This window comes from Drosophila nasuta, chromosome 2R (genome assembly GCF_023558535.2).
Source record: "Drosophila nasuta strain 15112-1781.00 chromosome 2R, ASM2355853v1, whole genome shotgun sequence".
Taxonomy (NCBI): Eukaryota; Metazoa; Arthropoda; class Insecta; order Diptera; family Drosophilidae; genus Drosophila; species Drosophila nasuta.
Genome location: NC_083456.1, coordinates 4280500 through 4293400, shown reverse-complemented (window position 1 = coordinate 4293400; position 12901 = coordinate 4280500). Strand labels below are relative to the sequence as shown.

Here is a 12901-nt window from a genome sequence, read left to right as displayed (position 1 = left end):
TGTAAAGTTAACCCCGATTATAACAAGTTTTCATTTAAATTTTTTCAAGATTCAATTTCTCAAAAAGCTTATAAATTTACACTAAAAATGTTAGTCAAATGCAAATGCTGTCACTTAGACCAAACATATCAACGCATATTTTTAAATAACATTTTGTGGTCGTAAATAAAATAAACGCTTAGTATTGTTTAATGAAAAACGGCAGTTGCTCACAAGTAATGTTGAGGTCTAAGGGGTTAAGGAATGTGCTACGAATGTGTTCGCTTCATCAAGGGAAGACGACTTCCATAAAGATGGTTTATTATACAAGTAATTTAATACAAATATTCTGCACTATATATAATATAATGTTGGCCCTCCACAAAACTATGAATAAAATACAAATACTCACTTACTGGTGGTTGGGAGCTTATTCCAATTACCGCCATAAACGCTCATTACATATTTGAATTTCAAGATCAAAATTAATGGCATAACTTTAGCGAGTTGCGATATCTATGTAAATTTTGTGGAATGAGGGTCACGCCAAATACTATTTAGACTGATGCATAGCATCAGTTTAAGTCACTAGGAAAGTGACATGGGTCTCATTCAATTGCTTTTTCTGACAACACTGTGGTTGGTTGTTGTCAAGGCGCGACTCAATTGTAAGCTACTAAAAAGGAATTACTTTTCATAATTACATTAAATCTTCCACAGCTCGACAGCCAAGTGGCTACACACCCAGCCGAATTGTAGGTGGCTCGGATGTGCCAGTCGGAGAATTTGTGCCCTACCAGGTCTCGATGCAGTATTCAACACGTGGTGGTTACACGCATTTCTGTGGCGGTTCCATAATAGCATCCGATCGCATATTGACAGCAGCTCATTGCTGTGAGGGACTCAATGCTTCACGGATGTCGGTGGTGGCGGGTATTAGAAATCTGGATGAGCGGGGCGGACAGCGGTCTCAGGTGGTGTCCTATGCCATACATCCGAACTACAAAGAGCTGGAAACGAGCGATATTGCTGTTTTAACAATACAACCACCGCTGGTCTTTAATAATGTTTCTGTGGGTCTTATAGCATTCAATGATAAACAGTTTGTGGGCGGTGGTGTTCCAGTTACTCTGACCGGTTGGGGCTTAAGATTGCCTGTACCATTCCCATTCTTCGACAATGTCAATTATCCAAATACATTGCAGCGCATGAGCTATCACACAATTTCAAATGATCTGTGCAGAGCAAGTGGCATGGATAGCGTCACAGAAACTGAGATTTGTGCACGGGGACCGTTTAGAGGGGCTTGTTCGGTGAGTAAATACATTAAAACTTTAGAGGGATCATCTAACATCATTGCGATATTTCTAGGGTGACTCTGGAGGCCCCTTAGTACGAAACGACAACGGAGAAATTAAGCAAGTGGGTGTGGTCTCCTATGGATTGGTGGTTTGCGGTCTCTTTGTCTCGCCCGATGTCTACACGAGAGTTTCAACCTTTAGCGATTGGCTGCAAGAACGTGTTGATGCTTAAAAGTCTGATACTCTGAATATAACATATTCTATTCATTCACATATTGAATTACACGTTAAACTAATTTACAAGCAGAAGATCACAAACTTATATGAGCGATTAAAAGTTATAACATTAAAAACAACGTTCCATTTATGATTCTGCGGCAGGCGGAGCTTCTTCGGTGGCTTCTGCAGCGGGCTCTTCGGCAGCTGCTGGCGGCTCTGCGTTTTCAGCTGGAGGTTCTGGTGCTACCGCTTCTTCAGTTGGCGGAGGCTGCTCTGCGGATGTTTCAACCTCAGTAGGAGGTTGTGTCTCATGAGATTCTTCAATCGTGACAGTTTCTATGGGAGCTTCATCTTGTGTAACTTCTTGCTTAACCTCGCCGGCATCTGCTGGTGGCGTCTCTTCAGCAGCTGCAGGCGAAGCTTCGTCTGTTGAGATTGCAGTGGCGTCTTCATCAGCTATCTTTATTTTTGTCGCCTCAGTTTCATCAACAGTTGCAGCAATAGTTTCCGTTGGAGGTCCAGTTGGGGCACCAGCAGCTGCTGATATGCTATCTCTCGGAGTTTCTTTTTCCTCACACGGATCACCCATCTAATGAACAGAAAACTTAAAATACCTCAAATATGTAAAAAGAAGCAGTTTACTTACCGGTTTAATTGATTGCCGCTGAATATAAAATAAAGGTTAATATAAATAGTTTATCAATTAATAACAGATACAACTTACTAAAAGCATTTTCTTAAAGAACCGCTGTATAGTACGAGCAGCAGCTTCCCGTTGTTTAGCTTCCTCCTCATCTTTGTTATCCTGTAGGAATGTACATTAATCAGACATCAAAAAAGAGTTATTTTGAATATCCTTGCAAGGATTACCAGAGTGCAAATGCACGTGCAGACATGCTGAGCCAACGTCCTCCGGACTGCATAGCCACGCCAAGCAGCCTGGATGGTAGTAGCCGCTTTTTTTTTTTGGATCAATATTTCAATTCGCTTTAGTTCACGATCGCGGAAATACTGGTAGAGTATCTCGGTGCCCTTGGTGTCGACAGCAGCAGCCATATAGGCGTCAACAAAACGCTTATAGGCGCTCTCAATTGTTGGTCGTGATTTGTCCAGTTCCTCCTCTGAGAAACCGCATTTCTGTATCAACTCCTCAAGCATGTCGACATCTGCAAATTGAATGGCTTTCTTGTCGCGCCGCATTTCACATCTACGCTTCTCTAAGAAATTTCGGAAACAATCCTCCAAAACCTGACTCATCATATCGGATTTTTCTTTGGTTAGATCGCAAACACACAAGTCCGATATGATGCTGTCCACTTGACGAAGTGCACGATCCAATATGCTCCTTGCAACTGCACAGCAGTTTTAAGAAATGTTTTCTTGCTCGATATGCATATAATATAGCTCACCCATTGCCTTCTCCCGCGTTACAATGACCGAATGCAAATAGTCTATGATGAACTGACAGAGACACTCTTTAGTTGGTTGACATCTTAACACCTCGCGAGTTATATCTGATAACAACTCGGGCAGACCTTCAGGAACACCGATAGCCTGTTGGCGAACCTTGCCGCGTTGTATAAGATAGTTCATGTTGATTTATTAAAATTGTTCTCGAAATGACAGTTGTAAACCAGATAAAATAATTAGAAACTATTTGCTGCAGCAGCTGTACTATCTACGAATTATTCTTAACTTTAAATATACATATATTATTGACATAAATAAATACCGTCTACTTGGTTCACATAATTTTTTTTGTTAGAAAATGCGTTCTATAATCGACATTCTGAGTGAACTATAATCACATAGCGCAAGGGCTAGTTTGGAGAAATATCCTACTTCCTACTCAAGTTATCTTCAATCACTTAATGTCTTATAAATTGGATATTTAACCATTTAAGCAAATTGAAGAAAAGACGAATGAGTGGTTAATCGTTAAATTTTTGTTAGTCGATCCGCAAACTAACAGTAAATGATAATTAAAACTCACTAAGAAATGTTTCAACTTAACGGAATTAAAACAATTTTCCAAATTTTGTAAAGCCCAAAATTAATAATGATGCGTTTAGTGGATGTTCCTTACAGATAGCGGAAGTGAGTATCCATAATATTAATATACAATAATGTCAAATTTAATATTTATTTTCATTTATTTCTAAGTACTCCTACTCACTAGCTTTGCACCTCAGATAATAGCCTTACTGTGGTTTCTGTAATCATTTTCTTTTAAAATCGTCTGGGAGGGTAGTCCTATCTAAAGGATCGGATGCCATCTTGGCCAATTTGGAGTGACGACAAAACAATCCGAAGCTTTGTAATGGACCAGAATGAGGTAATAGAAGGTTGGATTGTTGCATTTAAAAAGTGTCCCTCATGGTTGTATGCTGATTAGTGTGAGACGTGATTCCAACCGTTCTAACCACTATGCATCTATCTATCTAAACTCTAAAACAATCTAAAATAATGTGTATTTACTAATAAAATTGTTAAATTATTAGGATAATGTTCCCGGGTGTTTTGTCACTTGTTCTCACTTCTAAAGAACAATAAAATCTTAAGTATTTCTTAGATTTTATACTTTTTTAAGCAATTATACCTAAAATTTACATATGGAAGAGAAATTTTACTTCGAAAATTGAAAAGCCCATAGGAACCTTGTCTACTTCATAAAGTCGGCATGTCTTCCGCTTGTATAGATAGGGTCCAACAAGAGCTTAAATGGCAAAAAATATTATTCTAGGAGTTTCGTTGCGGCTAGTAAGGAAAAGATATACAAAAGATACAACGAAGTAACATACATTCACTTAGTTACTAAATTTAGTATACTAGATGTTTAAAATGAATGGTATATATGTATAAGCTAAAAGTGGGTGTGTTGTATTCCGCATGCCTTTCTTTACGAAAGTGAATTTTTTAAAAGTCGTACTTGAATTTGAATTGCAAAAATTTTTATCGACGATTTCCGAAAAGCGATGAGCCGCTTTTCATTTCTGCTGCTGACCCTTTAAACACCTTCACTGCTACATTCGTTCTTTGCCTGACTATAAAATACCCCCTTTTTAAATACATGAATAATTAATATTTATTCAACATGATTACCAAAAAATTCACTAAGTTTTTAACGCAGAAATTAGCTCACAACAATAATTATGTGCACAATTTCTAAGTATATTAGTCGATAATAAATAAATGTTCATAATCCTGTCTCATCAACGTACACTCCCTTTTAATTTCCAGTCTCCCAGGGTATAAAAAAGCTCAATACGCAGAATTTGATACTATGCAAAACTTTAATGAGCAAAGCGTGCATGCCAAGCCATACAGAGGCGTCGCTTAAAAGGTTATTAAAGTGGATATGAATTTCCCTTGCGATATTGTTTACGTAATGCAAATACAGAAATATTTTTTCTGTATAACACGACACTACTACTAAAAACTCTGTTGTGTAAAACCTTTAAAAAATAATAATAAAAGTTGCAGGCTGACCCCAAAGTAGCTGCGCCTCTGGCGCTAGTTGACGCCAGAGCTTTCGCGCTGCATATAAAAGTTGTCGATTTCAATCGCCTTCAGTTTGTAGTGTGCGACGAACCTTTTTGGCAGGTAGACGGCGAAAGCTTTAGCGCATTGATCATCAGCGACGTGTAGAGCTTTAACGAAATGCAGAAGCTGAGCAGAAACGCTTGGACGCTGTGCAGTAAACACCAAGTTCACTAAGCTTTATAATTTATTGCTCACTCTAATCGCTTCCCAGGTCAACGAACCAGCTTATTCAGAGCCAAAGCCAAATCCAGAGGTATAGCTTGCTTAGCAGCGCTCTCGGAAACACACCAGATATTACAAAAGAGCTGTCGCGACTTCGCGAATGCGGAACTCGCTCCCCATGCAAGGCGTCATGATCGCGAAGAGCTTTACCCGGCGGAGCAGGTGCGACGTCTGGGCGAGATGGGACTGATGTCAGTGGTCATACAAGAGGAGTACGGTGAGCATTAGAGAATAGTCACACTGAGCATGCTTACGACTTGCCCGATTACAGGTGGTACAGGACTGGATTACCAGGCGTATGCCATAGGCATGGAGGAGGTGGCTCGAGGCGATGCAGCCGTATCCATTGTGATGGGTGTGAACAATCTGTACTTGGGTGCGGTGCAACAACACGGCACAGAGCAGCAGAAGCAACAGTTCCTCGTTCCCTACACCCAAGGTGAGCACATTGCCTTTTATGCACTTTCTGAGCCAGGCAACGGATCCGATGCAGGTGCCGCTAGCTCAACGGCCAAATTGAGTGACGATGGTGCATATCTGTTAAATGGCACCAAAGCATGGATATCAAATTCGAAAGAAGCGAGTGGTGGCATCATTTTTGCAACTATTGATAAATCGCTGAAGCATAAAGGAATCACAGCATTTCTAACTGACAAAAACGTTTCCGGGCTTGCCATATCCAAAAAGGAGAGTAAGATGGGTATGCGTGCAACATCCACATGTCAGCTTACGCTTGACGATGTCGCTGTGCCGCAGTCCCAAGTGCTTGGTGCTCCTGGCAGCGGCTTTAAAATCGCCATGGAATCCCTGGACTGCGGACGCATTGGCATTGCTGCACAGGCTACGGGTATTGCTCAAGCTGCCCTTGAGTTGGCCACCGACTACGCTGATAAACGTGTTGCCTTCGGGCAACGTTTGTCTCGCCTGCAAATGATCCAGCAGAAGATTGCTGATATGGCATTGCGGGTGGAGACTGCTCGATTGTTGACTTGGCGAGCTGCTTGGCTGAAAGACAACGGAATGGTAATTACTAAGGAGGCGGCAATGGCAAAGTTACACGCTTCGGAAACAGCCACGTTCTGTGCCCATCAGTGCATCCAAATATTGGGTGGCATGGGTTATACGACGGATCTTCCGGCTGAGCTTTACTATCGAAATGCCCGCGTAACGGAAATTTATGAGGGAACTTCTGAAATACAGAGGATTGTGATTGCCAACTGCGTTTTGAATAGCATTTCCAACTAGTCAATAAATATTTTCATGCTGAAATAATTTATACACATTTTGAATATTAGATTACTTGTGTATCCACTAAAGATAAAATGCTAAAGATTCAACAGCTGTTTTGCGATGTGCCCGCAATTTCGAAATATACCAAAATAAATTTCGTATGGTATATTCGTATATTTCTGAAAAGAGAAAAAACAGGCGCGTAATTTTAAACATATTGTAATTGTCTATGCAATTTTAGTGCTTTGAGTGTTCTTTAGAATTTCATTAAGAATATTAATTGACAATTGTAAACAATTCTTCTGGCTCGTAAATACTATAAATGTATTATATATTGTGTGCTGCTGGTATTTAAATACCAAATACGATTAATCGGCTTGCCACCACAGCAAACGAACTAACAGTAACAGTTTAGTTATTTGTATGTTAATGCAAGCCGTAAACAGATGATGACAACTATAAGAATTTGTAAAAAATAAATATGAGTGTCGATTTACTGCAACTAAATGTGGACGCACTCTTCGAGCAGCACAGCGTGCTCGAAATCGACACAGTGCAAAAGAAGATTCAAACTGTTGTCGAGAACAAGCGAGAGGAGTTGCGTACCATGGTCGGGTAAGTTGCACGTCAATGATGTGGCACATTAAGACTTCGAGGCCAACACGACAAATAAACAATTGAATTTGTAGAGAACGCTATCGGGATCTTCTGAAGGCAGCTGATACAATAGCCGCCATGCAGTCCTCGGCCGGCACACTAATTGAACAGGTGCACTGTGTTCAAGCCAACTGCCAAAGTCTCAACGAGCAGCAGCTGTTGGGTTTCAAAACTGTGGCAGCAACTCCGATTTCCGCATCGTCAACTGAGGTGCTGCAGCAGCGAAGTGCCAGCAAGCAGTTAAAGAACTACTACAGCACCATGGTTCAGATCAAGCTGCTGAGCAGCTTGCCCGAGTTGATTTGGACACACCTCGACAACGAGGAGTTCTACGCAGCCACTGAACTGTTCTTGTTCAGTCGTCACATCAGCACTGGATTGCAGTTGGATGCGAAAAACGAGTTAATGCAACAGCTGCCTGTGGCACGCAAGCAATGGGAGATTCTGCGACCCTTTCACGTGACCATCAAGCAGACTGTGATTGCTGTGCTCGAACGGGAGAATCTCACTGCCGAGATGGCAGTGGATTGCATGCAGAGTCTTCTGCTGCTGGACAAATGTGAATTGGGCCAAGTACTGCAGACCTTTCTCAACCTGCGTGCCACAGCATTTGTTAACTCGCTGCACAGTGACGACAAGCCTAGGCGTGTCAAGGAGCGTATTCTGGCAAGCTTGAATATACTCAATGGCACCATCAAATTGCTGGACAAGTGTCTACTCGGTAAGCACAATCGGAACTCAATTTGGAGTACTTTCTAAAATCCTTCTGCTCCACAGCCAATGGTTTGCTCTTCACACGCTTGGCAGAGTGTGCGGCGACTATTGCGCCACCTTCCATCACACGCATGGACAGCAGTGAGCGGCAATTGGCTCCTCTGTTGCCTGACATCATATCCGGCTATAGGCCGCAATTCGATATACCACAACTGTTGCCCGAGCAGCTGGGCGAAGCATTGCGCCAGTGGATGGCCAAGATTGATGGATTGGCTGCCCAGCAGTTGCAGGAAATCTTTGCGCTGGTCAGCAACATGCAGACTATACAAGACATTAAGTTGGCAGCCAGCGAAACAGCCAAAAAAACCTACGCTGACTTGGAGCAGCAACTGAAGCTGCCACAGGCACAACTGGATTTTTATAGAATCAAATACATGCCGTTGATCAATGCTCGAGTGCGCGAGATTGTGCGCAGCAGTTGGGCAAGCGCCATGCAGCAGACTTATGAGCAAGTGGTCAGCTTAGTGAACTCAAGTAATGCATCAGCAGCACAGCAAATATGGCGCGAGCAAAATGATGATTTGCCACTCAGTTTGGCTGCTGCGCTGAGTGATCAACCCAAGCGTCTAGCGAATCGCACCAAAGGCTATGATCGGGCAACCATTGAACTCTGCTCCCAGTTTGATTCGCAACTAGGTGGGATTGTGCAGGAACTGAATGTATTGCTACAGGAACAGACATCGCGGGCCGAGGACAAACTGACTCTCATCAATTTCCTGCGTGAAACGGCGCAGCAGCAAATCACCGACTATTTGAGTAAACTCAAAATGTTGCAGCTGCAGGAGCGACAGGCGTTGTTGCAAGCATTGCGCATTACGCTGGCTTTGGTCGAGCTATGTCCCAACCTTAAGCTGTGCTTCTGCCAACCCGCCAGTTGGCGTCAATGGGCTGGCAATCTAACATCAGCTGGCATAGAGCATTGGCAACGAATTTGTTTGATGATCGAAGAGGAAGTGTTTAAGATGTGGCAGCTCATCGTGGATGACGTGCTCTCCTCTCTCAGTTGTGCTGAAAAGCTTCCGCGCACAATTACACACGATGTTGTTTTGCGTGATTTTCCGGTAAGTCTGCAGCCTTTAAAGAATGCGTAAATATATAAAGAAACCTTCATTTTAGCTCTGGCAGACACAGACTATCGAGCAGCGCGATGAGGAGCACGATCAGAATGTGCAGTCAACTATTCGCATTCCCAATCAGCCACGTCTCTCGTTACAAACGTATTTGCACCAGTTGATCGAAGCTCTCAACATCGCAGTGCCCCAGACATTGCCTTCCAAGGTGCTGCAGGCCTTTAACAACAAGCTGCTGACACAACTCTTAAGCCACTATGAAGAACTGGCTGCCTCAGAGTGCACCAAGAATAGTCAAAATATAGCCTTGCAGCTGTACTTCGATCTGAAGTTTCTGGAGCGCGTCTTTGGCGTTAGTCGCGAGGAGCGTTCGCTATACGAGCATTTTCACACTCTTCAACGCACACTGCGTGATTGCATCGACCCATTTGACTTTGAATTGTTTGCCGAACACATTACTATCCACGTCACAAATTCGTCGGCACGATTGCATGGCGAGTTGGGAGTCCTCACACCGCCTCTGGCAAATGCGCAAGGAGCAACTAATGTTGGTCTGTCACATGAAGCTGATCCGAATGTGCTCTGCCTGAGTTCTACGGGATCTACATCGCTTTGGTTTCCATTATTGCCAATTGTTATGCCTCTGGCGGCAACAGGAGCTGCTCATGTGGAACGAAAAAGCCTTGCACTTGAGGCGGACAAGGTAAGTCAACAAATTCCTTGTAAATTCCTTAATATGAAATAATCTAAAGGTATTTATTGCTATGATCGAGAAAGGATGTTTAGAATTAAATTAAACTACTATTTTTCTATAATTTATAAATTATACAACACATATTTCTTTTATAGGATCTCTTTGAATTGTAGTTTGAAATAGTCTCTTCCTTTGCATATTTTGGTAGGAAATTTATTTGAATATTTAACTTTTGTTTCTATTTTTATTTGTATATTTATTGCATGCGCGTTATTGTTAATACTAATTATTTTATAGGCATGAAAGAATAAGAAAAAGCGAATATTAAATAATATTAATAGATGTTTTGATAAAGCAATAGATGAACTGCTTGCTATACACTGCTTTCTGCAGTTCGATTAAAGAAGTACTAGCTAAGACACGAACCATTTGCACTGCCACTATAAAACTTCAAAGCATCGATATAAGATAGTCGACTTCATTTAGTCATATAATAATTTATTAAGAATTTTTATCGTAATAACGTGTTTACGCAAAAACTTTTTTCATTAAATTTATTTTAATGATGTTTTAAAGAAAAATCTCTTTTGAGGTGACCCTATCTTAATCAAGAAAGTCGTCTTGTTTTTAGTTATTACTTTATTGGCAAATAAAGAATTGACAAAGAACAGATTGTCACATAAATTCGCGAAAGAAATATAAATACGTCGAAATTCAATTAAATTCAATAACAATCTCTTAATAAATGCATTTAAATAAATTGTTTTTAATTTTTTTTATGAGAACTAAAAACCACAATAAAAACAAGTTAAAAATAGCTACTAATATACACCCAATAATTGATAGGCTATCTTCAAATGCAGCAATCTATTAATTTTTATTAATGTTTTTAATGAAAGTGCTTGAAGTGACTTGCATCTAAAACTGCTTTTAATTACAAGAGTTTGAATTTGCTCGTTGGCAATAAATAAACCAAATTGGTTAAAAATAAATTCTAATTAGATGCTGTGGCAATTTCCAGTGTGCAACAGAAAAGTCGTCGACCAGCCGCAAGCGAATCTGAAACCTAAACTTTCAACTGGACGAGAGTAAGAGCACTTCTCATTCCAAGAGTGTGCGAGTGTGTATGTGCTTCGGGGTGTGTGTGTGTGGTCATCATGAATGCCTCAAATGCTAATTAATGAATTGGCCATTATTGAAATGAAATCGCAAAGCAAATGTTAATTTATTGCCACTGACTTTGTCGGTTATTTGATCGCAGTTAGCCGCATGTTTTGGCAATTAGTTGCGATTTGCTGTGAGGTTATAAATCGAACTCTAATTATGCCGATACCCGCTGTTGTTATTGTTATTTTGTTTCATTCTGTTGTGCTGCTCATAAATCTCGCTGCGTCTGCAAATTAATAGATTAATCACTAAAATTACCAGTTAATTAATAACACATATATCTCTTCTTCCCTAAACAGCCGACAACAACAACAACAGCAACAACTCCAACGCGTAAGCCGACAACACGCAAAAATGATGGCAGCAAATCGAAGTCGAGTGCCGCCTCATTCTTTGGCATGTCCCAGGAGTGGTTTCGATAGAGAGCATCCCGCCAAAGCAGATGAGCCTAATAAAGTGGCCAGTGAAGTAGGAAAAGCTCGCTCCCGCGCGCAGCCAGCCGGAAGAGCAGGGAGCCACTGCAGCCTCATGTGTAATCAGATGTGTAATGGCAACAGCCAACGGGGAATTGTGCTAAAAATTCAATTTGCTAGTGTGCGTGTGTGAGTGCATATTAATATAAATAACATGCATTCAAAATGCTTCATTTAAATTTAAAAAAGTAACTTTCTCTACTATGTACACAAAAGTATCGACTTATCAAGACCACTTTCGTTGTGGTTTCCCAGAAACAAATACAACATTCATTGCAACACACCAAAATGCATAAATGCATAAATAATACTTAAAAATCATGTTATTTAATATATCTTTTCGACTTAGGATATACATATGTATAGTTGCAAATATATATTTATTCTTAAAATTGTAATTTAATGCGCTTTGATGTCGTCTGTTCGCTATTTTTTTCCTCCTTTTTTACCACCTCCGCCTCCACCTCCTGCAGCTGCCTTTTGCTCCTGTCCTTTCTTTGCTCCACCTTTGTCAGCAACTGCTTTGTTTTTTGCCACCGCCACCGCCTCCACCACCTGAGCCGCTGGCGTTGCTACCTTTTTTCTGTTGACAGAGAGCGCAAAAAAGGATTACAATTCAGTGAAAGAGTAAATAATGAGAAACGCTTATTAAGAATAAGGACAAGTAATATTTATAACTAACTCGAGTATAACAAATGGAAAAAGTCCATACTAAAGGCTCGGAGAGAAGGAGTTTTCTAAATAACTAACTCTCTATACTCTATATTTTGTTTGACGTAACTTTTAATAATAATTGTTCATGCCAAGATACTTTCTTATTTATATCATGCTGTCAGTTTTAACGAGAATTTCAATCTGTCGGAATCTAAACAATTTCAATCTGAACAATTAATGTACAATAATTATTATCGTATTTAACAATTGTAACTTGTGTCAATCACTTTCGTTATTATGTTGTTTAACTTTCGATTAATGTTAAGTGATATTGTGAAATTATTCAATGATAGAAATAGCCTTTACTTGTGTTTGGGCATTTGTGTGCTATATTATAGAGTGTTTCTAAATTTATAATGGCAATTTTAGACTCACAATTAAAACGCGAGTTGCATAACACAAATATTGCTTACATTGCCGCCCCCACCGCCTCCGCCAGCAGAACCTCCACCGCCACCTCCTCCACCACCTCCTCCGCCTTTGTTTTTGCCCATTTTATCAATTTCTTTTGTAGTAAATTATTTAATTCGTTTGACTACTTGCTGGCGAACAACTTTGGCCGCAAGCAAATTGCAACTAATAAACGCTGACTGCAAAACAAAATGCATAAATAATTTCACAAGCCAGAGCAAAGCGTAATAAACCATAGAACCAAAACAAAATTCACGAAACAATACGAAAGCACCAGAGAATGGCGAATCATCCAAAGGCCGTTGGCCAATGGACGGGGTGGGAGGTGAAAGAATGAGACGCGTCTAGACCTCGGCCGGACGCCAAAGCAGCCACAATGGCCATGGCCAACAGCTCTCTTAACTGATTTAGCTATCGACCCCTTTTCCCCCTGCTCACCCCGCCTGT

The 12901-nt window shown here is 40.7% G+C and overlaps 4 protein-coding genes and 1 long non-coding RNA gene across 6 annotated transcripts; 3 read left to right on the top strand and 2 right to left on the bottom strand.

The window, feature by feature from the left end:
* The first annotated feature begins 580 nt into the window (after positions 1-580).
* LOC132783916 (chymotrypsin-1) lies at positions 581-1512 on the top strand. The gene is made up of 3 exons (XM_060789227.1): positions 581-647; positions 700-1292; positions 1351-1512. Exons 1-3 carry the CDS (start codon positions 581-583, stop codon positions 1510-1512), a joined length of 822 nt encoding a protein of 273 aa, XP_060645210.1.
* An 11-nt stretch (positions 1513-1523) lies between these two features.
* LOC132786811 (uncharacterized) lies at positions 1524-3187 on the bottom strand. Its single transcript, XM_060793474.1, has 5 exons — positions 2909-3187; positions 2370-2851; positions 2224-2304; positions 2146-2163; positions 1524-2088 (listed from the first exon to the last, which is right to left on the bottom strand). The coding sequence occupies exons 1-5, from the start codon at positions 3090-3092 to the stop codon at positions 1645-1647; spliced, it is 1209 nt and encodes a 402-aa protein (XP_060649457.1). The 5' UTR covers positions 3093-3187; the 3' UTR covers positions 1524-1644.
* A 1889-nt stretch (positions 3188-5076) lies between these two features.
* LOC132784882 (short-chain specific acyl-CoA dehydrogenase, mitochondrial) lies at positions 5077-6720 on the top strand. Its single transcript, XM_060790773.1, has 3 exons — positions 5077-5196; positions 5254-5481; positions 5536-6720. The coding sequence occupies exons 1-3, from the start codon at positions 5160-5162 to the stop codon at positions 6507-6509; spliced, it is 1239 nt and encodes a 412-aa protein (XP_060646756.1). The 5' UTR covers positions 5077-5159; the 3' UTR covers positions 6510-6720.
* Positions 6721-6908: 188 nt separating this feature from the next.
* LOC132784881 (conserved oligomeric Golgi complex subunit 1) lies at positions 6909-11654 on the top strand. The gene is made up of 5 exons (XM_060790772.1): positions 6909-7109; positions 7184-7872; positions 7929-8986; positions 9042-9698; positions 11156-11654. The coding sequence occupies exons 1-5, from the start codon at positions 6976-6978 to the stop codon at positions 11276-11278; spliced, it is 2661 nt and encodes an 886-aa protein (XP_060646755.1). The 5' UTR covers positions 6909-6975; the 3' UTR covers positions 11279-11654.
* On the bottom strand, positions 11638-12700 carry LOC132784884 (uncharacterized). 2 transcript variants are annotated; one of them, XR_009632292.1, is made up of 2 exons: positions 12419-12700; positions 11638-11912 (listed from the first exon to the last, which is right to left on the bottom strand). It is a non-coding gene; the product is annotated as an uncharacterized LOC132784884 (long non-coding RNA). The 2 variants fall into 2 exon arrangements; XR_009632291.1 differs by having other exon boundaries at positions 12457-12700.
* Positions 12701-12901: the final 201 nt, after the last annotated feature.

Coding starts and splice junctions, on each gene's coding strand:
- LOC132784882 (XM_060790773.1), top strand. CDS start 5,160: ATGCAGAAGCTGAGCAGAAACGCTTGGACGCTGTGCA. Junction 5,197..5,253: donor AAACGCTTGGACGCTGTGCA/GTAAACACCAAG, acceptor ATCGCTTCCCAG/GTCAACGAACCAGCTTATTC. Junction 5,482..5,535: donor GGTCATACAAGAGGAGTACG/GTGAGCATTAGA, acceptor GCCCGATTACAG/GTGGTACAGGACTGGATTAC.
- LOC132786811 (XM_060793474.1), bottom strand. CDS start 3,092: ATGAACTATCTTATACAACGCGGCAAGGTTCGCCAACAGGCTATCGGT. Junction 2,852..2,908: donor AACGCGGGAGAAGGCAATGG/GTGAGCTATATT, acceptor ACTGCTGTGCAG/TTGCAAGGAGCATATTGGAT. Junction 2,305..2,369: donor GCACGTGCATTTGCACTCTG/GTAATCCTTGCA, acceptor ACATTCCTACAG/GATAACAAAGATGAGGAGGA.
- LOC132783916 (XM_060789227.1), top strand. CDS start 581: ATGGGTCTCATTCAATTGCTTTTTCTGACAACACTGTGGTTGGTTGTT. Junction 648..699: donor TGTCAAGGCGCGACTCAATT/GTAAGCTACTAA, acceptor AATCTTCCACAG/CTCGACAGCCAAGTGGCTAC. Junction 1,293..1,350: donor CGTTTAGAGGGGCTTGTTCG/GTGAGTAAATAC, acceptor CGATATTTCTAG/GGTGACTCTGGAGGCCCCTT.
- LOC132784881 (XM_060790772.1), top strand. CDS start 6,976: ATGAGTGTCGATTTACTGCAACTAAATGTGGACGCACTCTTCGAGCAG. Junction 8,987..9,041: donor TTGTTTTGCGTGATTTTCCG/GTAAGTCTGCAG, acceptor CCTTCATTTTAG/CTCTGGCAGACACAGACTAT. Junction 9,699..11,155: donor TTGCACTTGAGGCGGACAAG/GTAAGTCAACAA, acceptor TTCCCTAAACAG/CCGACAACAACAACAACAGC.